Source organism: Hordeum vulgare, chromosome 4H, assembly GCF_904849725.1.
Source record: "Hordeum vulgare subsp. vulgare chromosome 4H, MorexV3_pseudomolecules_assembly, whole genome shotgun sequence".
Lineage (NCBI taxonomy): Eukaryota > Viridiplantae > Streptophyta > Magnoliopsida > Poales > Poaceae > Hordeum > Hordeum vulgare.
Genome location: NC_058521.1, coordinates 258,094,144 through 258,117,627, shown reverse-complemented (window position 1 = coordinate 258,117,627; position 23,484 = coordinate 258,094,144). Strand labels below are relative to the sequence as shown.

Sequence of the window (23,484 nt, the reverse complement as noted above, 5' to 3'; positions counted from 1 at the left end):
TTTCAGATTGGTTGGGCATGAAGTTTTTCATGTGCGCCAATTATGAATCTGATCCACCCGAATCTATTTCTGCGTACGTCAGGCCTCCGGTATGCTCAAGTCATTCAGATTATTGTTATTTGATATTATTGTTTACTTGAATCTGATCCATCCTTTAGTCTCCTCCTCCTCTGTGCATGTACTATCGTTGGATTGACACGGAAATGCCGGACTGGGCGGTGACCGAGATTCGTGAAAGAGGTCGCCGTGCATGGGCTAGCTTGGACTTGGAAGAGCGTCGTGAGAAGCCTGAAGCAGAGGAGAAAGCAGAGCAGAAGAAAGAGTGGGAAGAATACTGTGTGGAGCAGAGGGCTTTTCTTGATGAGATGAAAAGAAAAAATCAAGAAGAGAAACTTCGGCTGGAGGAGGTTTACAGACAGCGGGAACAGGCGCGTGAAGCTGAGAGGGAGAGAAGGAGAGAAAGGGCTCATGCCGCCAAGGCAGCAGAAGAAGCTGGTGATGGAAAAGGAAAATATCCACGTTGGACTCAGTAGATTTATTTTATTGTATGTTAATTTGTATTAGTTGTATCTTAATTTCTGCAAGTTGTATCTTAATTTCGGCAAACTGTATCTTAATTTCTGCAAGTTGTATCTTAATTTCGGCAAATTGTATCTTAATTTCAGCAACGTGTATGTTCATTTTATCCCGCCATTTATTTCCCGCCTCGCTTTCCCGCCATTTTTTCCCGCGTATAGCTTTGCCGCCATTTTGTTCCCGCCTCACTTTCCCGCCTCGCTTTCCCTCCTCATTTTCCCGCCATTAGTTATTCGTCTCGCTCTGCTGCACCTATAAAACCCCCTCCAGACCAAGGTGGGTAAGGAGTGTGCTGAAAATGTCTCATTATCCTTTCGATCGTAGTTTTCATAGTGGTATGTCCGAGTGTCTTCTGCGCTTAGCTAGCAATTTCAAGATAGATAATAGAATAGTTTCATGGGACAAACTCATCAGTAGTGACACGCTACTGAATGAGGTTGCCCACGCATTAGCTAGGAAGGGGTGGCCTGCAAGGACATATGAGGAGATTCGGAAAGAACTTCTGCGGTTGAATGAAAGATGGAAGAAGAAAGGCCAACACATACGCGGTGGAGGTGGAGTAAAACATCCCTTCTTATGGATTGACGATAGTGAGGACGAAGACGATATCTTCATGCCGAGTACCAAGAGCGCGTCATCGACGAAGGCCAAGAGCGCATCATCGACGAAGGCCAAGAGTAGCGCTTCGTCAAAGGGCGAGAGCTCTGCATCGTCGAAGGATGACGACGACTTTATGTAGTTTTTCTATGAACTCTACATCTTAATGTATCTTATTTTATGTATGTTATTTTATGAATCTTATTTTATGTATCTTATTTTATGTATCTTATTTTATGGAAGCAACTTTAAATATATCGAGAACTTTTATTTCATGAAACTACATAGATGTCTTGTACGTACATCTGAAAGTTTGAAACTGACATAGAAAGATGCAATTGTTCGCACACATACATAGACGAATCACCCTATGCGACGGCGACCAGCTCGCATTGCCCGACGACCGAAGGGTGACAATCGATCAGGGGGTCTGTGTTCACGAACACCACGACCGTACTGTCCCTCGTGTTCCTGTGTCTGCGACTCATGCATAGGTGGTGGAGTCTGAAATCCATATTGAGATGATGATTCTAAATTATAGGTGAATGACTGTGACTCAGAATTGATATAATATGGACCGATAACATCCTGCCCGAAAAAATCATTTATCATTCCTGGGAGCGTGCATTGAGTATCATGGGTTTCTGTGAGTATTTCTTTCTGTACGCCACGCTGGGTATGTTTATCTCCCCATGATGGGTTATTAATTTTCTGCTCCACAAAAAATTGTGTTTAAAATGAACTGTGTGTAGCAAAAAGATGTGTAAATAGAAGTTATGTAATTGCTTATTATAATTGTACATACCTGACCGCTGTTGTAGCTTTGTGCTCCCTCAGCTTGTCTCAGCCCAACGATTCTCCTCAGGCATCCTAATCCCTCGCGTGGGCAGATATGGCTGAGATCCTTGAGTGTGCGCCATATGCTGTATATGCATCATGCTCCACGAAATGAGTCTGTCCGGGCGTCGAACCTAAATCTGGAGCATTTACCTGTGATGTCTGCCCATGTATTGGTAGAGACGAGTCATGTCGTGGAAGTGTCGACGTAGTATTAGGACCCTCTCCCCACCGCATGGACGACGACGGCGCCACACTCGGTCTAGCTGACCTCGGTTCCGGAATGTTGTACGCTGCAGTGACAACGTCGTTCTCTATACCGCATCTCGTAAACCTTGTGCTGACGAATTCGCTAATTTTTTTAAAGAAGGACCTGCCTTTAGGATCAATTCCCTGGGCTTGCATTCCTTCCCTCGCCATCGCTTGTACTTGGGTGCAAATATCAATCTGAAAAAAATCGTTGTTCGTTGGTTGAATTGTTCATGAAATGATGGACCTGAATAGCAAGATGTTGATTATTACCGCGGAGTCACGATAGTAAGCTGATGATGTGTCCATCCGTCTCTGCAACTGTTCCATATGCGTTGGATGTGTTGGCATCGTAGGTGGTTCACTCGTCAGTCTAGTACGCATGCTTATGCGATACCAATTATAGTACGCTTCTGTTGTAGTTGCATCGTACGTTCTGCATAAATAAATTAACATTAGTAAAGTTACATCACATTCTGTATTTTATAAGCACATAATTAAATTAACATTAGTAAAATTACCGTTGCTGAGGCACTATATTTTGTAGAGCTTCATTATTCCACTGATTTATCCATTCAATGTTTTCTGCATTCCAGTCCACACCAGATCTGCCCATATTGCTCATCCTGTAATTATAGATAACAAAAAAATTCAAGAATAGTTGATGGAATATCTATTTAGCTAGGTCACATCTTACTTACTTATGAGTTTCTTCGTCAATACATCTTGGAACCGGTGATGGAATATCTTGATATAGACCGAACTGTCTCATGACACGGTCAGGATTATACGGTTCCACAAACCATAGATAGAGTAAATTGCAGCGAGTCATCCAGAAGGCACTATCTCTCACGCATTTCACCGGCATGTGTTGCGAACCAAATACCATATCAATGTGCGCCTCAGTCCACGGGTTCCATGTTATTAGTGAGTCGTTAAGAAGCTCAAACTGATCATGGTATATGGGGTAACAATTTTTTGCAATTTTAGTAGACCATTTTTTTCGACCCAGCATCCACCGGCTGGACATAGTTACAACACCCTCACCATAGTTGTACGGGGTTGCGGGTTCTACTATCCGCGGTCGTCCTACAGGTAAGTATTCCCGGGACCACAAGTGTAGAAACTCGTAGGAGACACAAAGTAATGGAGCTTTAGATGTGAATGCAGTTTTTTGAGTGGCATCACACAACCCTCGGTATGTGTGAGAAAGCAAAGCAGAACCAACGCTATATGGTGGATTTTGGGGTAAAGGTTCGTCTACTATCTTTGTGGCAAAATAGATGAGACCAGGCAAAACTATCTCCCCGTGAGAATTAGGAAACATCACACCGAAGAGCCACAACAAATATGCAAACAAGTGTCTCTTCGTTGTCTCAGGATCAGCATGGGTAGATAAAATTTCGAAGTTAATATGAAGCCAGCTGAGTGGGACACCTCGAGGCTGACCAGAACGATCTGATATGGGCATTTCGAGCCTCAGACGGGCAGAGACATCTGCTGGCCAATTAGAAGAAACTCGTGGATGTACCACTGGCACACCTCTAATTGGTAAAGCTGTGATCATTGACACATCTTTTAGAGCAGGTGCAAGCTCTCCACATCGAAAGTGAAATGTGTGGGTCTTCGGTCTCCATCTATCAACGAGGGATGTCAAAAGGGATGGGTCGGCAGTAAAACTACCTCGACGAGCTGCGATGTTCGCAAAATGTAGGAGTCCATAAGCCTCAAGGTGTTCAAGGAACCGATTATGTATTGACCAGGGCGTCTTTACAGTTCGAAGCCGGAAGGTCTGAGGAGGATTTTCATGATTTGGATTTATGAAAAGCTGGCAACGGTGGTGGTTGTCGTGATAACCATTCAAAAGCTGGGGCATTTCAGCCATAACCTGCAATCACGATGAAATTAAATTAAATATTCCGAATATTACATCACGACGAAATTAAAATACATATTCCGAATATTACATCATGATGAAATTAAAATACATATTCCGAATATTACATCACAATGAAATTAAAATACATATTCCGAATATTACATCACGATGAAATTAAAATACATAGCATGATTACATATCACGCAGTGTTGTTGTTACGATACGGACACTCCCTACGCGGGTGACCAGCACACCTGCATACGCGGCATCGCCTTGGTTCTCCCAACTGGCTGTGGTCCATGTCATTGCGATGACGCCTAGACTGACGCCGTCCCTTGCTGGTTCGCATCAATGCGGGATCTGGAACCCATGTGGTGCCTTCTGGCCATAATTGCTTGTACTTCATATCAATGCCCCATGCCCAAAACTCACCGTTCCAAGTGTTGTACAAATTGTGCATGTTGAAGTATGGTGATACGTATGGCTCGACACTAATTTGTTGATCTGCAGCTGCCCGCAATACGTGACTGCAAGGATATCCCAGAAGCTTGGGCTTGTTGCAAGTGCACTCACACGAGGTTGCACCAAGCGTCACAGCTTGTTTTTTTGCTCCCCTGTGGTGACCCTTCACAAACTTTGCTCGCACACTAACTTCCCATTTATTCCTAAGTGCATCTACCTGCCTGCACCCATGTCTTTGCGACTTCTTTGCTTTGTCATCAAGATGTCTTTGCATCTTCTCAGACCAGGTCTTGTTCAAATCAACTAGTGCCTTGGCAACGGTGACTCTATCTGCAAAGTATGACACAGTCCGGTTCCAAGTTTCATCAATTAGTGCTGTGATAGGTAGTGCCCTCACCCCTTTAAGAACACCATTGTACACCTCGGACATGTTGCTTGTCATTATACCGTATCTAGCGCCAGTGTCCTGAGACTGCGCCCACTTGTACAAAGAGGGACAATTCTCATTAATCCACTGGCTCAAATTTATTGCTGTTTGACGACCCCTCCGGTCTTCTCTCGCCGGGAGGGATGCGCGCTCGATCTGACCATTGATACCTGCCCAGATAGCATTCATTTTTGCTGCAGTTTTCTGCATGCACATCCTCTTGAATAGCTTGAACCAATCTTTGTTTTTGAATTTCGAATAAAAATTAGCTGCCAAATGCCTCATGCACCACCTTGTCTCCAGATCGGGCCATCCCCCATCTAGATCTTGTGAAGCCTTAATTATCTCAAGCGCGCTTAATAGTCCGGTGTTGCGATCAGAGATGATGCAAACCCCTTCCCGATCTTTGATGACACCCATCTTCAGGCAACACACGAACCATAGCCAACTATGTTTGTTTTCGCTCTCCACTAGTGCATAGGCAATAGGAAGAAGTTGATTGTTTGCATCAGCTGCCATCGCCACTAAGAGTGTGCCCTTGTACTTTCCAGTGAGAAATGTACCATCAATTGATACAACCGGACGACAATGCTTGAATGCTTGTATAGTCTGGGCGAATGCCCAGAATAAGCGGTCCAGGATTTGCTCGTCCGGGTTCAATGGATTTGGATGTTCTTTCCGGAAAACTTGAGTCCCCTTGTTAGCAACTGAAATCTGATGCAACATTCTAGGGGCAAAAGAGTACGCCTCCTCATAGGTTCCATACAACCTCTGAAATATCTTTTTCTTTGCATGACGAGCCTTGCTATAGCTGACAGGGAAACCAATCAGATCAGATGCAGTTGCACGCAAAGCCCTAATACTAATATTAAGACTTTGCTGCACAATGGTTTGCATCACCTGTGACACATATTCTGCAAACACATTGCGGTGCTCTGAAAGAGTGCCGGTTTGCTCACAACCATGTTGCTCTATTTTTGTGACATGCCATGGCTGACATACCCCAGGCTTCTGGCGAGCAATAACTCTTCCGCAGCAACCCGCTTCGCGATGGATGCATATGAGCTTCAACTCCTTTTTATCAGACTGCTTCACTCTATGTTGCCTGTGTATAGCAATTGCATAGCTATGTATTGCTTGTTTAGCAGATTTCTTATCTGGAAAAATCTGTCCAACGGCCAGACTCCCCGCGTCTAGGCCAGCAACAGAGTGAAATTCATCGGTGATGCTCATAACCTGTAAAAACTCTGGGTTGATTGCTGCAGCGACCGCCTTCTCAGGAGGAACAACTTCATCATCATCTGATTCCGAAGACGCAGAAGAATGACCATCATCGTCATCATCTAGCGCCTCCAGCAATCCCTCGACATGTTCGCTCATGTCAACGACCGCAGACCAATATCCCATGTCATACACTTGTTGGCCACCTGTTGGTTCCGTTGGGCCGGCGTCGGGGGCTACAGTTATGGCCATATGTTCGCCACCACTTGGTTCCGATGGGCCGGCGTCGGGGGCTACAGTTATGGCCAACTGGGCCTCACCGGCACCGCTACTGCACTCGGCGACATCACTGGCAGAAATGAACTCCACATAAACCATGGGTTGTCCATACATGGAGTTATTGGGATTGCTTGCAAAACCCATGTACGACGCCCATGCTCTTTCACCAGTAACCCGTCGCAGAACCCAACGATTTCCTCCCTCAACCACGAAAGCCTCCACGGTCATTTTTTTTCCATTCATCGCTGAACCAAACATCGATCGGATGCACCTTCTAACTGTCGCATACTCTACATTAACCATGTCTTTCACTACAACCGTAGTCATCCCGCACCTAGACACATCCACACCAGAAGGACCCTCACGTACGATGTGCTCATAAAACACTAACAAATTTTCCATAGTACCTAACGAGCAGCCATATTTACATTGTTAGTCCATTAAAAATCATATTTTTATATTTACATTGTAGTAACAACATCCATTACTTATCTTTTTTACATATAACAATTTAACAACATCCATTACATCTACGCATAATAATTTATATTGTACCATTTATCGTGACACTACATCTATAAAATAAATAGAAGATGAATTACAATATGTCATTCATACCTCTGGTTTAAATAAGGATATCCTTCCGAATATAATATATCACCAGAATAATATCAGCGAATTCCACCTATTTTCATATGAACAAAAATATTACACACATAATTATTTCCGTGCTAGCAAAAGTCTAAAAATACATACTGCATGCATATATATATATCACGAGTCATATTTCTACGGGGTTGACAAATTATCACATAAATAAACATATTACACACGCGTCTTGCATGTAATAATACTAATGGAGCTAACATATTATTACATATTTTTTACAAAAATGCTAGTTACATAGGCATTTTTCCGACTCCTTTCTAAATACCAGTTGCATGCAAACACGAACAAATCATCGGTAATATATGAACATAGTCGACCTATTATCACATGAACACAAATATGAACAGAGTCTCATACCTTAATCTTCAACTTAGTAGTTCATATCGCATGACAAAATAGTTCCATAAAAGTGATAATACAGTCCCTAAGACAAAAGATAAACACATACTTAGAAACTAATCGAACAAAATAAAACATCATGCATGCAAACACGACCAACAGAAATGTAAAGCTCTTACCTTGATCTAACTTATTTTCAACTACGTCTTCAAAATAATTCCATGAAAGTGATAATACACTCCCTAAGACAAAAGAAAGAACATACTTACAAACTAATCAAACAAAATAAAACATCATGCATGCAAACAAGACCAAAAGAAATGGAAGCTCTTACCTTGATCTATCTTTTCTTCAACTGCAACGTCTTCAAAATCTAACTTTAAACCATCCAAAATCGCAACTTAAACCTTCATATGGACTAGTTCTTGAGAAGAGAGTGAGAAAGAGAAAGAGAAGAGGGTGACACAGAAGGCAACGGGAGGAGAAGAGAGTGAGAGTGGAGACAGCGACGCAGTTCGTTTATAAAGAAAATTTTCACACTGTTTCGTCGGTGAAGAGCGGGAAAAACGTGCTACTGTTTCGTCGGTGGAGACTGTCTCAGCGTAGGAATCAACGAGCCTCGAAATCAGCGCAGTCAGTGAAATTCCGCGCAGTCAGTACATTTCAGCACGACAACAGTACCCGCCGCCTCCTCCCGAGGCGGCATGTCCCACCTGGCCGCCATATGCCGAGGCGACAGGCCCCGCCTCTCATTCCCGTTACGTCGCCGAGACGCGGGAACGGAATCTCCCGTGCGCAGCCTTGCCTCGTGGCGGCACCCCTGTCGGCCGCCTGCGCTCGTGGCGGCAGGCTCCAGCCGCCTCGGGCTGTGGCGGCAGGTGCCACGTGGCGCACCTGTCGCCACGGAGGGATGGGGGTCATTTCCCTCTTTAGCATTCGCAGGTGGTATTTTCTGACATTCACGTTCAAGAGGGGGTCCTTTTAGACAAAAATTCGCTTGGGAGTCATCTCCAAAGGAAGTCAGCCTCACCCGCACAGCGAGCAGGGCGACCCGGCAGTGGGGGTAGAGCAAGCGCGTGGAAGGCAGCTTGGGAAGTTGGGAGTCGTCTCCAAAGGAAGTCAACCTCACCCTCACAACGAGCAGGGCGCGACCCGACGGCATCACCAAATCAAAATCCACCCCCGGCGCCTGGGCCGGCGGGGTGGCAGGTAGGCGGGCTGGGACTGGCTCAACAGGCTGAACAACGATGCCGTTGCGGCGGTGGCAGGGGGCTGGTTGGCTACAGGGTCGCGAGAGAGGGACATGTTCTGGCATGTCTGCGTTCTAATGAGTTGTCACCCTTTTGTTTAACAACCGTACTCTCCGTCAATATACATGTTTGATAAAACAGAGCTGCAAAAATGCTATTGTCAAGTTTCTGCGTCTTTCTTCTGCCACTGTTGCCTAGCGGGCTGGCTTCTCTGCCACTGTTTCCCAGCACGTTGGCCATGAGGCTGTTTTCTGGGAGCATAAGCTCGGTTCCTCCTTGGAGGACCTGAGTTGTTTTGCTTCTTGCCGCCGCCGCTGATGTTTGCCGTGACGGGTGGATCTGTTACTGAAGTTGAGCTTGCGGTTGCTTCCCAAGAATTGGTGCTGTCTCCTGCACTTGTAGTTGGCTCAATAGCAGGAAGAGAAACATACATTCCGGGCTGTATGGCAAGGTCTTTCTTTGGTTCAATTAAACCATTCCGTTCTTGTTGCAGATTAAACAATGACCCAATTTTTTCTCTCCTCTTCTTCTCTGCCTCGGAATGGAGTAACTCTTTATCATCTTCTCCCAGGTCAACTGTTAAACACGCCTACATGTGAAGGGATAAAGATATTTATGATGGATTCCACTCAGGTGTAGCATATCTCTAAGGGGTGAAATACTAGAAAAAAATAAACTGCATTGAGAATCATGCAACTGTAAGAACTAACAAGTCATTGAAGAAAATTATATCCCTATGATAAATGATAAATTTACTAATAATTTCAAAGCAAGGATGCAAATATGATGCAAGGGATTTTATCTTGAAATAAGAAACTGATAATGCCTGGAAGTGTTTAGATGGTTCACTTGCATTTGAGTCGTATCCGCCACATACCATCAGCTGAGAAGTGTTTGCATCCAACAGATCACGAACATGCTCAATATCCTTTTCATCAAACACTTTGCGGCAAACTGGACAAAATCCTTTGTGATGATTTGCATTATATAGCTTGTCTGAGTTGGACAATCTCAATTCTTCTGAAGAATCAATAACAAGTAGCAACAGAGAAGATTAACCGGTAGTGACATGTAACCAACGGACACAATAGTAACAGCATGTATGTACAAAATTACGTTGCCAATAATTGATACGCTGAAAAGATGTCATGTAACGTGGTCATCAAGACAGGTTTTTGTAGAAGTTAATCATGTTGTTTCTTTAGGATTAGGAAAGAAAGCCAAACCGAGTCCTAGTAGTATTAGGATTCCTAGTCCTAGTCTATTTCTATAGTCCCTTGTGGACGTGTATAAAAGACACCCTAGGGGTGTTGATTGTAACACCAGAAAAACGAAAAGCAATACAAAGCAACGAGCCTTTAGCCATCAAATCCATCGATCAGTTTTATTCGTGTCGCTAGTTACGCAAGTTCCGTCAAGTAGCCGGCGGAAGCAAGAATCGCGTAGGCACGCCTGTACAGCTGCATACGCACGTTCAAAAGCCAACAATTGGTATCTAGAGCCTCGACGATCTACGATCTACGATGACGGACAGCGACGCTGAGTCGGCCAAGGCGAACAAGAACGGCGACAAGGTGAAGAAGGGCGTCAAGTCAGCAACCAGTGGTGGAGGAACGAGCGGCGCCAACGTCCACGCGCATCGCAACATCCCCATCCAGTACCCGATGCTCACTGACGCCAACTACGGCGTGTGGGCGGTGAAGATGAAGATTATTCTTCGATCCCTTCGAGTGTGGGAGGCCATCACGGACGACGACGTCGACGAGGAGCGCGACGAAGGTGCCATGGCCGCCATAGCCCAGTCCGTGCCGGATTCCGTACTAATGACATTGGCGAAGTTCGAGACGGCAAGAGAGGCGTGGAACGCACTCAAGGAGATGAGGATCGGAGAAGATCGCGTCACCAAGGCTCGGGCACAAGTGCTGAAGCGCCAATTTCACAAGTTGCAGATGGAGGAAAGTGAATCGGTGAATGACTACGCCATGCGTCTTATTACTTTGGTGGGAGAGATCCGCGCGCTTGGTGCAAAGCTCGATGAGACCGAGATCGTGGAGAAGTTTTTCAGTTCAGTGACTGATAAATTCACGTACATCATCAGCACGCTCGAGCAGCTTTACGACATCGACGACATGACCATAACGGAGGCGATCGGACGATTGCGGACATGGGAAGAAAATGCTCGTGGCTGTCGGAAAGGCAAAGGAGGAGGTAGTGACCAACTCATGTACTCGCGCGCAGATTGGGAGGCCCCAAGTAGCAAAGGAAGGCGTGACGGTGGCGAAGGCTCAAGCAACACGAAGGGCGATGGACAAACCGAAAAAGACAAAGGAAAAGGCAAACCACAAGGTCGTGGTAAGGCGGGCCAATCTAAAGAGCAGAAACCACGGAACTTGGACTTGTCCGAGGTCAAGTGCTATAACTGCAATAAGATGGGTCACTTTGCGAAGGATTGTCGAAAGCCTCACAAGCGGGAGATCAAGGCAAATTTGGCAAAGCAGGAAGACGAAGGTCCAGGTCTTCTGATGGCTGAAGTTTGTGATCTCGCTGAAACGGTGGTTGTGAAACCAAGCCGGAAGGTGCTACTTCATGAGGAAAAAGTGACACCAAAGTTATCCGGTGATCAGAACGTGTCGTGGTATCTCGACACGGGTGCCAGTAACCACATGACGGGGTGCAAGGAGAAATTCCTCGAGCTGGAATACGATGTTGAAGGCTCAGTCAAGTTCGGTGATGGTTCAGCTGTGGAGATTTGCGGGCAAGGATCTGTCCTCTTCGAGGGTCTCACAGGCGAACATCGCATACTCACCGGAGTGTACTACATCCCACGTCTTCGCAACAACATTATCTCTATTGGGAAGCTTGACGAGAATGGATGCAAGGTGAATATCGAGAACGGAGTGATGACGATCTTCGACAACCTCCGAAACGTGCTAGCTCGTGTTAATCGCACACGGAATAGGCTCTATATCCTCAACCTTGATCAATCTCAACCGGAGTGTTGGCTTGCCAAGAGTGATGATGATTCGTGGTTATGGCATGCTAGATTTGGACACGTTAACTTCTACGCCTTGAAGAAGATGTCAAAGATGCAGATGGTATCCGGGATGCCAGTTATCGACCATGTTGATCGAGTATGTGACGGGTGCTTGGTTGGAAAACAGCACCGCAGGCCATTCCCTGCTCAGTCTACCTATCGTGCAAGTGATGCACTCGAGCTGCTCCATGGTGATCTATGTGGCCCTATCACCCCGGCAACTCACGCTGGAAAGAAGTATTTCTTCCTTGTGGTAGACGACTACTCGAGATATATGTGGGTCGTTCTCCTACGGTCTAAAGATGAGGCGTTTGAAGCGTTCAAGAAGCTGAAGGCTGCAACGGAGATGGAACACAAGTTGAAGGTTCGCGCTCTACGGACAGATCGCGGCGGAGAATTTACGTCGAATGAGTTCAACGACTACTGCGAGAAGATTGGCATAAAGAGGTTCCTCACGGCACCTTACACGCCGCAGCAGAATGGGGTCGTTGAAAGGCGCAATCGAACCGTCGTTGACATGGCAAGGAGTTTACTCAAGAGCAAGAACCTGTCGGGGACTTTTTGGGGAGAAGCTGTCTCGACGGCGGTCTATCTTCTCAACCGGGCTCCAACGAAGGCGGTGATCGACAAGACTCCGTATGAAGCAATTTACGGACGTAAGCCGAATGTGTCTCATCTACGGACGTTCGGGTGTGTGGCACATGTGAAGATGGCGGAGCCGCATCTCTCAAAGCTTGCCGATCGTAGCACCAAGATGGTGTTTATCGGATACGAGAGGAGTTCCGGCACCAAAGCATACCGCTTCTACGATCCACAAACCAAGCGTCTAGGATTTCACGCGACGTCGTGTTTGAAAAAAACCAAGCGTGGAATTGGAGCGCCGCAGCCGACAATGCTCCAAACAGTAACATATTCACGGTTGAATTTCCACTGATGATGATGCAGGGGAGGATGTCCAAGTGGTTGATAAGACGCCCGACCAAGGTTACCACAATGGTAGTGATCATCATGGTGCCGACACCGACACCGACGACGACGTGCATAAGTCGCAAGGAGATAGCGACAACGAAGCGCACGGCACGGGTGGAGATCTCGACGACAACATCGACAACGAGGCCCATAGTGACGATGACAATCAAGATGATGATCATGATCACGACGACTACGCCGACGACGCGGATGTCGATGACACGCCCGAGACTCAGCCATCTTCCTCAAGTGCATCAACATCGACACAATTTGTGTCACCTCCTTCGCAAGCCACAACGGATTCCTCAGGGCCTCGTCGCTACAAGACCCTCAAGAAAGTCTACAAGTACACAAAGCCAGTTACTCTCAAATACTCCGGACTATGTCTTTTCGGAGTTGAGGAGCTGGCGAACTTCGTAGAGGCGAGCAAAAGTCCTAGTTGGACGCACGCCATGGATGAGGAGATGAAGGCGATTGAGAGCAATGGCACGTGGACTTTGGTAACCCGACCTCCAAACCAAAAGACTATAGGTTTGAAGTGGGTTTACAAGTTAAAGAAGGACACGGAGGGTGCCATTGTGAAGTACAAGGCAAGACTAGTTGCAAAGGGCTACGTACAACGTCAAGGAGTTGACTATGATGAGGTGTTTGCACCGGTTGCTCGAATCGAGACGGTGAGATTGCTCCTAGCTTTGGCAGCACAAGAGGATTGGAAGGTTCATCATATGGATGTTAAATCCGCTTTCCTCAACGGCGATCTCACAGAAGAAGTGTACGTGGAACAACCCCTCGGCTACGAGAAGAAAGGTGAAGAAGGGAAAGTTTACAAGCTCAAGAAGGCACTTTACGGGTTGAAGCAAGCGCCAAGAGCTTGGAACTCAAAGTTAGACCGAAGTCTGGTCTCGCTCGGGTTCAAGAGATGTCCCCTCGAGCACGCAGTCTATACAAAGAACTCCAAAGGCTCAATGCTAGTTGGAGTTTATGTCGACGATCTGATTATCACCGGAGATAGCGTACAAGAAATTGAACGTTTCAAGGCGCAAATGAAGAACAAGTTTAGCATGAGCGATCTGGGATTACTCAACTATTACTTGGGCATCGAAGTGAAGCAAAGCTCCGGAAAGATTTCCCTATGTCAATCGGCTTATGCGGTCAAGTTATTGGAAAAGTGTGGCATGTCAGATTGCTACGAGACACAAGTTCCAATGGACCAACGTCACAAGTTGAGCAAGCGTAGCTCAAATCCGCCGGTGGACACCACAATGTATCGAAGCATTGTGGGCAGCCTAAGATATTTGGTGCATACCCGACCTGACTTGGCTTATTCAGTCGGGATCGTGAGTCGTTTCATGGAGAATCCGACAACTGAGCACATGAGCGCGGTCAATCAAATCTTGCGCTATGTGAAAGGCACCATTAATCTTTGTTGCACGTACAGAAAGGGAAAGGAAGGATTGATCCTTCGTGGATATTCAGATAGTGACATGGCAGGTGATGTTGATGACCGAAAGAGCACAACGGGCATGGTTTTCTACCTTGGCCCGAATCCGATTAGCTGGAATTCTCAGAAGCAAAAAGTGGTGGCACTGTCTTCATGCGAGGCAGAATACATAGCGGCAAGCACGGCGGCTTGTCAAGCAGTGTGGCTGAGAAGACTCCTAGCTATTCTTGCAAAGCGGGAGGTGCAGAAGGTGTCACTGAAGATCGATAACCAAGCTGCAATCTCGTGCAAAAATCCGGTTCATCACGAAAGGAGCAAGCACATAGATACCCGGTTCCACCATATCCGGGAGTGCATTGAAGAAGGGTTGATCGAGGTTCAACATGTGAACACGAAAGAACAAACTTGCCGATATTTTCACCAAGTCCCTCGGTCGACAGAAGTTCATCGAGATGAGGAGGAAAGTCGGAGTGCAAGAAGTGAAGTCAAGCAACAAGATTAAGGAGGTGAATGTAGAAGTTAATCATGTTGTTTCTTTAGGATTAGGAAAGAAAGCCAAACCGAGTCCTAGTAGTATTAGGATTCCTAGTCCTAGTCTATTTCTATAGTCCCTTGTGGACGTGTATAAAAGACACCCTAGGGGTGTTGATTGTAACACCAGAAAAACGAAAAGCAATACAAAGCAACGAGCCTTTAGCCATCAAATCCATCGATCAGTTTTATTCGTGTCGCTAGTTACGCAAGTTCCGTCAAGTAGCCGGCCGAAGCAAGAATCGCGTAGGCACGCCTGTACAGCTGCATACGCACGTTCAAAAGACAACAGTTTTCGCCCGGTTTTTCCTTAATAAAACGAGCAGTTCAGGTCCTTGTACCGTCTTCTTCTTTACAATGAATATAACAGCTATCCTGTTATCTTTCAAACGTGGTCATCAAGAAAAAGGAATATAAAGCAACCACTGGAAGTCAAAACTACATTTGTTTTATTTAAGATAATAACCTAGGAGGATCCACTTAGGTAGCTGGAACGTAGTATCCCTGCTAGTTAAGGTTTGGGAGCTAGTCGATACAGCGGTGAAGAGAGGTGTAGATATCCTTTGCGTCCAAGAGACCAAATGGAGGGGGACAGGTGGAGGATACCCGCCCCACGAAAACGAGTACAAGCAGAAATGGAGTAGCCATCTGGATCAACAAGAGCCTCAAGTATGGAGTGATAGACGTCAAGAGATCTGGTGACTGGGTTATCCTGGCCAAGCTGGTAGTTCGAGACTTAATTCTCAATGTTATCGGTGTTAGGAAAGCAACTTGTCTGTATTGAAGGCCCAAGGGGCATATATATATTACACATGACTTGAGGTACAAGGAAAGTAAACATAGACTAATAAGGACTCCTAGACTAATTCTAATAGACTAATAAGGACTCCTAGACTAATACTAATACTTCCTAACACCCCCCCTCAAATGCAAAGCGTATGCAATAGCATTGCATTTGAAGAAGTGTAATACTAAAAAGAAAAATGATAATCCAAATCCGCGTCTTGAGAGTGTCATCGTAGCATGAAGAGTGTTCAAAACTTGTCGAGTCGCCGAAGGAGATAACGAAGAGATGGCACATCAGAGGTAGACACCGCATCACTTGAAGATACAAGATAAGTATCAAGAGAAGATAGGTTATCAAAAGAAGATGGCACATCAAGAGGAAGACACCACATCACTTGAAAATACAACATAAGTATCAAGAGAAGATGGGTTGTCAAAAGAAGATGGCACATCAGGAGGAAGACAACGCATCACTTGAAGATACAACATAAGTATCAAGAGAAGATGGGTTGTTAAAAGAAGATGGCACATCAAGAGAATAAAGCATTGCGCGGAAAATCATAGTCCACGACAACCGTCGGCGAAAGAAGCTCGGCGGATAAGAATTCCAGAAAATCCTATAGAAAACAACAAGGGCAAGTAGGCCACAAAAGTTGCATAGAAAGAATCAGGACCGGAGAAAGACTGACGGACTAAGGTATGGTGGACTCGCATGGCATGAGAAAACACAAAATATCAACGGATTTGGTGGATGCAGCGGAAAACCCAAAAAAAAAAACAAGACTAGGGATGATGGCAGCGGAAGAAACATAAAAGATTATATTTTTGTACTGTGGAAACCAGATCCATGGTGTGACTAGCAGCACCACGTGGCTGATAGTAGCACTACCAGCAACGCACAACACGAAACACAGTAGATGGTAGCACAACGTAGCAGCACCCCAATCCAGCAGCCAAGCGCATCGATCTGGATGGGAGACCCTGTTGCAGGGTGGTTGACTTGTAGCAGCCACCCGGGGCCGTGAGGCGACGTTGCAGCGGCCATAGTGGGCGATCTGGGAGTAGCGTCGTTGACGCAGCGGGACAGAGTGGCGGCGTCGCGAGATCCGGCAGGGGCTGGTGGGATCCGGCCTGATTTGCAGCAGCCGGGGACAAAGACCCGCGAGGGCCGGCGGGGCCTGCGGGACGGGCCTCCCCGCTCTTCTCGATCGGTGAGGGCTTCGAGCACGGGCAGGGAGATCCTTATAGGATCGGGAACGGGAGAGGAGGCCCGATCCGATCCAGGAAGGGGTGAGCAGCGGCTCGGCAAGAGGCACGCGGTGAGGGAGCACGACGGGGAGGACTGCGATGGGAGAGCAACCAGATCCGACCACGCAAGAAAAGCAGCGGCGACGCGCGAGATTGGATCAGGAGGGCGAGTTGCGGCGCCCGAAAAAATAACCTCAGCTCTAATACCATGTTAGGAAAGCAACTTGTCTGTATTGAAGGCCCAAGGGGCATATATATATTACACATGACTTGAGGTGCAAGGAAAGTAAACATAGACTAATAAGGACTCCTAGACTAACACTAATAGACTAAAAAGGACTCCTAGACTAATACTAATACTTCCTAACAATCGGCGTGTATGCCCCGCAAGTAGACCACAATAAGAACACCAAGAGGGAGTTCTGGGAAGGCCTGAAGGACATGATTAGAAGTGTACCTATATTTCAGAGTTCATAGGAGAGCTAAATGGCCATGTGGGTACATCTAACACAGGTTTTGATGGGATGCATGGGGCTTTGGCTATGGCATCAGGAATCTTGAAGGAGAAGATGTCTTAAGCCTATGACATGTTCGTAGCTAACACCCTCTTCAAAAAAAGTATTATATCTAGTGAGTTTAAGCAGCGGTCAACACTCTACCCAAATTGATTTCATCCTCTCGAGAAGAGAAGACAAGAGAAGACAGACGAGCGTGCCTAAACTGTAAGGCCACACCTTGAGAGAGTGTTGTCCCTCAACATAAGCTTGTGGTGGCTGACTTCCGCTTTCGGATTCGTGTCCAACAGGATAAGCATGCCAAAGTCGCTATAACAAAGTGGTGGATGCTCAATGGGGATGCAGCTCGGGCGTTCAAGGAGATGGTCATTAAGGAGGGCCCTTGGGAGGAAGGAGACGATGCAAACAATATGTGAATGAAGATGGCGAATTGCATTCGTAAGGTGGCTTCAGAGAAGTTTGGTGTCCAGGAGAAGTAGAAGCAAAGCTAAAGACACCTGGTGGTGGAATGATGATGTCCAAAAGGCTATTAAGGAGAAGAAAAGTTGTTTCAAAAAACTTTACCTCGATAGGAGTGCAGACATGATGGAGAAGTACAAAATGACAAAAAAGGCCGCAAAACGAGATGCGAGTGAAGGAGTCGGGCGTACAAGGGCCTCTACCAGTGGTTAGACACGAAGGAAGGCAAAAGGGGAGTCAAAAAAGATGGCCAAAATCCGAGAGGAAGACGAGGGATGTCGACCAAGTCAAATGCATCAAGGATGGAGAAGACCAGCTCCTGGTGAAGGACGAGGAGATTAGACATAGATGACGGGAGTGCTTTGACAAGCTATTCAATGGGGAGAGGGAGAGCCCTACCATTGAACTGGACGACTCCTTTGATGATACCAGCATGTGTTCAGTGCGGCGAATCCAGAAGTCTAAAGTCAAGGAGGCTTTAAAAAGGATCAAAGGAGGCAAGGCGATGGGCCCAGACTGTATCCCCATTAAGGTGTGGAGAGGCCTTGGACACATAGCGATAATATGGCTAACTAAGCTTCTCAAGCTCATTTTTCGGGCAAACAAGATGTCAAATAATGGAGACGGATTATATTACGGGCTGTTTGGATCATTGGCCCACCACAGCCTGCCAAAATATTGGTCATTGACCAGCTCTGGATGCCCATTTGGATGCAAGCCAAAAATTTGGTGCGCCCACACCTCCACAGCATCTCTAGTTCAATTCGCAGCCAATATTTTGGCAGGGCATGGGCCTCTGGTTCATGTGTCAATATTTTGGCCAGCCAGCGATTGGTAAGGTTGGAGCTCGCTCAAACCAAACAGCCCCTTAGTACCAATCTTTAAGAACAAGGGGGGTGTTCAGAGTTGCACTAATTGCCGTGGAATTAAGCTGATGAGCCATACAATGAAGCTGTAGGAGAGAGTCATTGAGCACCGCTTGAGAAGAATGACAAGCGTAACCAAAAATCAATTTGGTTTCATGCCTATGAGGTCGGCCATGGTGAAGCAGCACAAGGTTGTGGAGGAGCAACTCCACCTTGCTGCTACAATGTGTACAGCACAAGTGTTGAAGGAACTACTTCAACGTGATGCGCTAGATATCGCTCTAGAGGCGAGTGCAGGCCAATATGGCAGCAAGAGTTCAATCCAGAACTCCTGGGGCACAAGATCTACTCCAAGATCTTAGATAAGAACATCAAGTTCTATTATAGGTAGTGAGGATACATAGTCTGGTTATAGACTAGAGGTGAGGACCTCTATTTATAGGGCTTTGGGGAAGCCTTCACATACTTCTAGTTATGGCTAGAACACTCTAGAAAACATCACTTAACATTTATCATTCTACTCATAGCTACTCATAACTAGAAGGCTCTAGAAAACAGTAGGTAATATAAAGAAAAGAAAAGAAATACTACACTAGAGTGGAAGTATCTAGAAGTAGCCAAACAGATCTGGCATGTTATTTTTTTTCTCAACTATTGTTTGGAACTCGCCCGAGTTATCTTCATAGAGCGCTTCTCCTGGATGGTAGAGGGTCAAGTCGGCAACATTGAAAGTGTTTGATATATCCGTATCGCTTGGAAGATCTATCACATAAGCATTATCATTTATCTTCCTCATGATAGAGAAGGGCCCATACTTTCGCTGCCTAAACTTCCCTTTAACACCTAAAGGCAGCCTCTCTTTTCGGAGGTAGACCATCACCTTTGTTAGGAAGTACTCCCTCCGTCCCAAAATAAGTGTCTTAAGCTTAGTACAACTTTGTACTAGACCTAGTGTAAAGTTGAGACAGTTATTTTGGAACGGAGGGAGTACTAGTATTGGTTTAGGAGTTCTTATTAGTCTATGTTTACTTTCCTTGCATCTCAAGTCTTGAGTAATATATATATGCCCATTGGGCCTTCAATAGAGACAAGTTGCTTTCCTAACAACCTTATCACCAACTTGGAATGATTTTGGCCTCCTTTTGCAATCAACAAGTTGTTTATATTTCTAATTTTGTGCTTCCAAAACACCACGAATCTCTTCAAATAGTTCAGTGTAATTATCAGCAAAGGACAATGCTGATTTTGAATTTCCCCTTGATGGTAGCTTCACCGGGTCCACCATATGTGTTGGAACTTTAGTGTAGACAATGAAGACACAACTCCTTCCTGTGGATCTATGCTTGAAGTTATTGTAGGAGAACTCTGCAAGAGATAAAGCCAAAGCCCATTGTCCCTTTCTCCACAAATGCAACGGGTCAGATTACCCAAAAACTTGTTTACCACTTCCGTTTGTCCATTTGTTTGTGGATGATAAGTGCTAGAAAATTTCAATTCAATATTGAATTGTTTCCACAAAGTGAGCCAAAATGCAGCAAGGAACTTGTTATCACGGTCTGAGAAGATGGACCTTGGAACTCCATGAAGTTTTAACACTTCTCGAAAGAATTAGTTTGCTACATGATGAGCATCCGTTGTCTTGCGGCATGGGATGGAAATGAGCCATCTTAGAGAATCTGTCCACGACCACAAACACAACATCACTCCCTCGTCTTGTTCTTGGCAAGCCCAAGACGAAGTCCATAGAGATGTCCTCCCATGGAGCAACAGGAACAGGCAAAGGCATGTATAACCCTGTGTTATGAACTTGGCCTTTGCAAGTTTGACATATGGGGCACCGTCGAACAAACTTTCTAGAATCTCTCTTTAGTTGCGGCCAAAAGTAAACGAGCTACCAGGTTAGCGATAGTCTTGTCCCGTCCAACATGGCCACTAAGATTGCTTGAATGAAGCTCTCTAACTAGTTTGTCACATAGAGAACTTCTTGAAATGCACAAGATCATTTTTGAGGAGATAGTCATCTTGCACCAAATAGCCATCACCCAACGGCTGGCCTCTTGCATGTTTACCCAAACATGGCCCAAAGTCTTCGTCATCCTCCTACAACTCCTTTATTTTTTTTAGGGATCCTACAACTCCTTTATTTGATCCATGCCTGAAAATTCAGCCTCAAAAGAAGTCAAGAGGCATGCACGACGACTCAAATCATCAGCCACTCGGTTAGTCGTTCCAGATTTATGCATGATGAGATAGTTAAGCCTCTCAAGATATGCTGCCCATCTTGCTAGCATGCGATCAACATGTTTTTGATTTCTACAATGCTGTAAGGAGTAAACGACAAATTCTTTAGGCAGCAAATAGACTCCCCAAATTTTCAAAGCTCTGAAAATGGCACACAATTCTTGTTGATAAGTACTCCATTTCTGTCTAACTTCGCTTAACTTCTCACTAAAGAAAGCAATGGGCTTCCTTTCTTGAGATAGAACAGCTCCAATGCCTACTCCACTTGCATCACACTACAACTCAAAAGTCTTGTTGAAATCAGGTACTACCAAGACAGGAGCTTGTGAAAGTTTTTGCTTGATCTCATTGAAACTAGCTTCAACCGCCTCTTTCCATTGGAACTTTCCTTTCTTCAGGCACTCGGTAATTGGTGCCATAATAGTGTTGAAATTCTTCACAAATCGCCTATAGAGAGTTGGAGGCCATGGAAACTTCTTACCTCAGAAATGGTCTTCGGAGTTGGCCATTCTCGGATTGCTTCAACCTAGGAATCATCAACACGGATACATGAATTCTAGGATAAGTTATGTTTGCAGGAAAACACATTTCTTAATGTTGAAATAGAGTTCATTTTCCCTTAGCACTTCTAGCACCTTCCGAATGTGATCAAAGTGTTCATCCTCATCCTTGCTATAGATTAAGATGTCATCGAAATAGCCCACAACAAAGTGGGATAAGAAGGGTTGAAGGACTTGATTCATCAAATGCATAAAGGTACTTGGTGCATTTGAGAGTCCAAATGGCATGACTAGCCATTCAAACAACCCTTCCTTTGTCTTGAAGGCGGTTTTCCATTCATCCCCGGGTCTGATGCGGGGTTTGATGACATCCACTTCTTAAATCTAGCTTTGTGAACACTCTTGCCCCACTAAGTTGATCCAACATACTCCCTCCGTCCCAAAATAACTGTCTTGACTTTGTACTAGCTCTAATACAAAATTGTACTAAGCTTAAGACAGTTATTTTGGGACGGAGGGAGTATTATCCAAACAGGGAATAGGGAATCTATGCCTTATGTTGATCTTGTTAATGGCTCTACTGTCCGTACACATGTGCGAAGATCCATCTTTCTTTGGCGTGAGTAGGGCTGGTACAGCACATGGGCTAATACTCTCTCGAATGTGCCCCTTTTGCTCCACTTTCTCCTTCAATATATCATGCTCTTTTGGGCTCATTCGATAGTGCGGAAGATCAGGGAGACTTGCTCCTGGAATTAAGTCAATCCTATGTTGAATTCCTCTCATCGGTGGCAGACCTTGTGGCTTCCCAAGTATGTGATAAAATTCTGCTAATAAGCCACGTACCTTTGCTGGTATTTCAACAGCCGGGTGCTCCTCCTTTTACAATAAGTGCAACACACAAATTTGCCTCCTTCAAGTCTTCCATAAACTCATGAGAGGTATGGGAGATAGTTAACATAGTTTTCCCCTCCTCCTTAGAGATATTATCTTCAGTTTTATTTGGTAGAATAATGTTCTTTCTCTTGTTCCAAATGAAAGAGTAAGAATTTTCTTTGCCCTTGTGTGTAGTATCCACATCAAATTGCCAAGGTCTCCCAAGAAGAACATGGTTGGCGTCCATATCAACTACGTCACACAACACATTTGAGCGATAATGTTTGCCCAAAGAAAGTGGCAGGTTGCATTGTTTGGTGATCCTCATATTCACTCCTTTCTTGATCCATCCAATAGTGTAGGAATTTGGATGATCATGGGTTTCAAGTGGTAGGAATGAGCAACTGACATTCACAGGGGGCCAAGGGCCAGTACTTATACAAGTGGTAAAAGGCAAGAAAACCCCCGATACAGTGGGGATATACACCAAAGGGACTATACACATCTAACCCCCCCCCCCCTCAAACTCATGGTGGGTCAACACTGAGTTTGGAGAGAAAGAACCCATGCTGCGCTCAAATCTGTGCCTTCGTGAAGAAATCCGCCAACTGTAACTCAGAGGGCACATAGTGAAGAGCGAGAGTCTGATCCTGCACAGCAGCACGCACAAAGTGGGCATCCACACTGATGTGCTTGGTGAGCTCATGCTTCACCGGATCTCGCGCGATACTGAGAGCACCTGTGCTGTCAGACAGTAAGGGAGTCGATGTAGTAACAGACATACCAAAGTCCTCAAGTAACCATCGTAACTAGATCACCTCAGCTGTCAACATAGCCATCGCACGCAACTCAGCCTCGGTACTCAAGCGAGAAACTGCAGTCTGTTTCTTGGTCTTCCAGACAATGAGAGAGCCACCAAGAAAAACACAGTAAGCAGATAGCGAGCGGCGATCATAGGGATCACTAACCCACGTAGCATCAGAGTAGGCCTAGAGCTGTAGTGAGATGGAGCGGGGAAAGAAAAGGCGATGAGAGATCGTGCCACGAAGATATCATAGAACACGGAGGAGGTGACTATAGTGGACAAAGGTGGGAGCTGCAACAAACTGACTGAGAATATGGACAGGATAGGAGATGTCAGGACGCGTAACAGCAAGATAGACAAGGTTCCAAACGAGGTGACGATAGCGAGTGGGATTAGGAAGAGGATCACCGTCAGTAGCACGAAGCTGA

At 45.6% G+C, this 23,484-nt stretch overlaps 4 protein-coding genes across 5 annotated transcripts in view; all 4 read right to left on the bottom strand.

Moving 5' to 3' along the window:
• Window positions 1-1,443: 1,443 nt before the first annotated feature.
• LOC123448489 lies at window positions 1,444-2,885 on the bottom strand. Its single transcript, XM_045125401.1, has 4 exons — window positions 2,781-2,885; window positions 2,533-2,695; window positions 1,979-2,457; window positions 1,444-1,884 (listed from the first exon to the last, which is right to left on the bottom strand). Exons 1-3 carry the CDS (start codon window positions 2,882-2,884, stop codon window positions 2,044-2,046), a joined length of 681 nt encoding a protein of 226 aa, XP_044981336.1. The 5' UTR covers window position 2,885; the 3' UTR covers window positions 1,444-1,884; window positions 1,979-2,043.
• Window positions 2,886-2,956: 71 nt separating this feature from the next.
• On the bottom strand, window positions 2,957-7,289 carry LOC123450435 (serine/threonine-protein phosphatase 7 long form homolog). The gene is made up of 2 exons (XM_045127689.1): window positions 7,146-7,289; window positions 2,957-4,147 (listed from the first exon to the last, which is right to left on the bottom strand). Exon 2 carries the CDS (start codon window positions 4,142-4,144, stop codon window positions 2,957-2,959), a length of 1,188 nt encoding a protein of 395 aa, XP_044983624.1. The 5' UTR covers window positions 4,145-4,147; window positions 7,146-7,289.
• A 424-nt stretch (window positions 7,290-7,713) lies between these two features.
• LOC123448485 lies at window positions 7,714-8,850 on the bottom strand. Its single transcript, XM_045125399.1, has 2 exons — window positions 7,870-8,850; window positions 7,714-7,777 (listed from the first exon to the last, which is right to left on the bottom strand). The coding sequence occupies exon 1, from the start codon at window positions 8,848-8,850 to the stop codon at window positions 8,170-8,172; it is 681 nt and encodes a 226-aa protein (XP_044981334.1). The 3' UTR covers window positions 7,714-7,777; window positions 7,870-8,169.
• LOC123448484 (E3 ubiquitin-protein ligase RNF25) overlaps window positions 8,840-23,484 on the bottom strand; it is a 79,707-nt gene continuing 65,062 nt past the window's right edge. The window contains exons 6-7 of one of the 2 annotated variants that reach the window (XM_045125397.1): window positions 9,639-9,805; window positions 8,840-9,374 (exon numbers count right to left, since the gene is read on the bottom strand). In XM_045125397.1, coding sequence (XP_044981332.1) covers window positions 8,946-9,374; window positions 9,639-9,805 — 596 coding nt within the window. In that variant the 3' untranslated portion in view covers window positions 8,840-8,945. The remainder of the gene's footprint in view (window positions 9,375-9,638; window positions 9,806-23,484) is intronic. The other variant, XM_045125398.1, reaches the window with a different exon arrangement.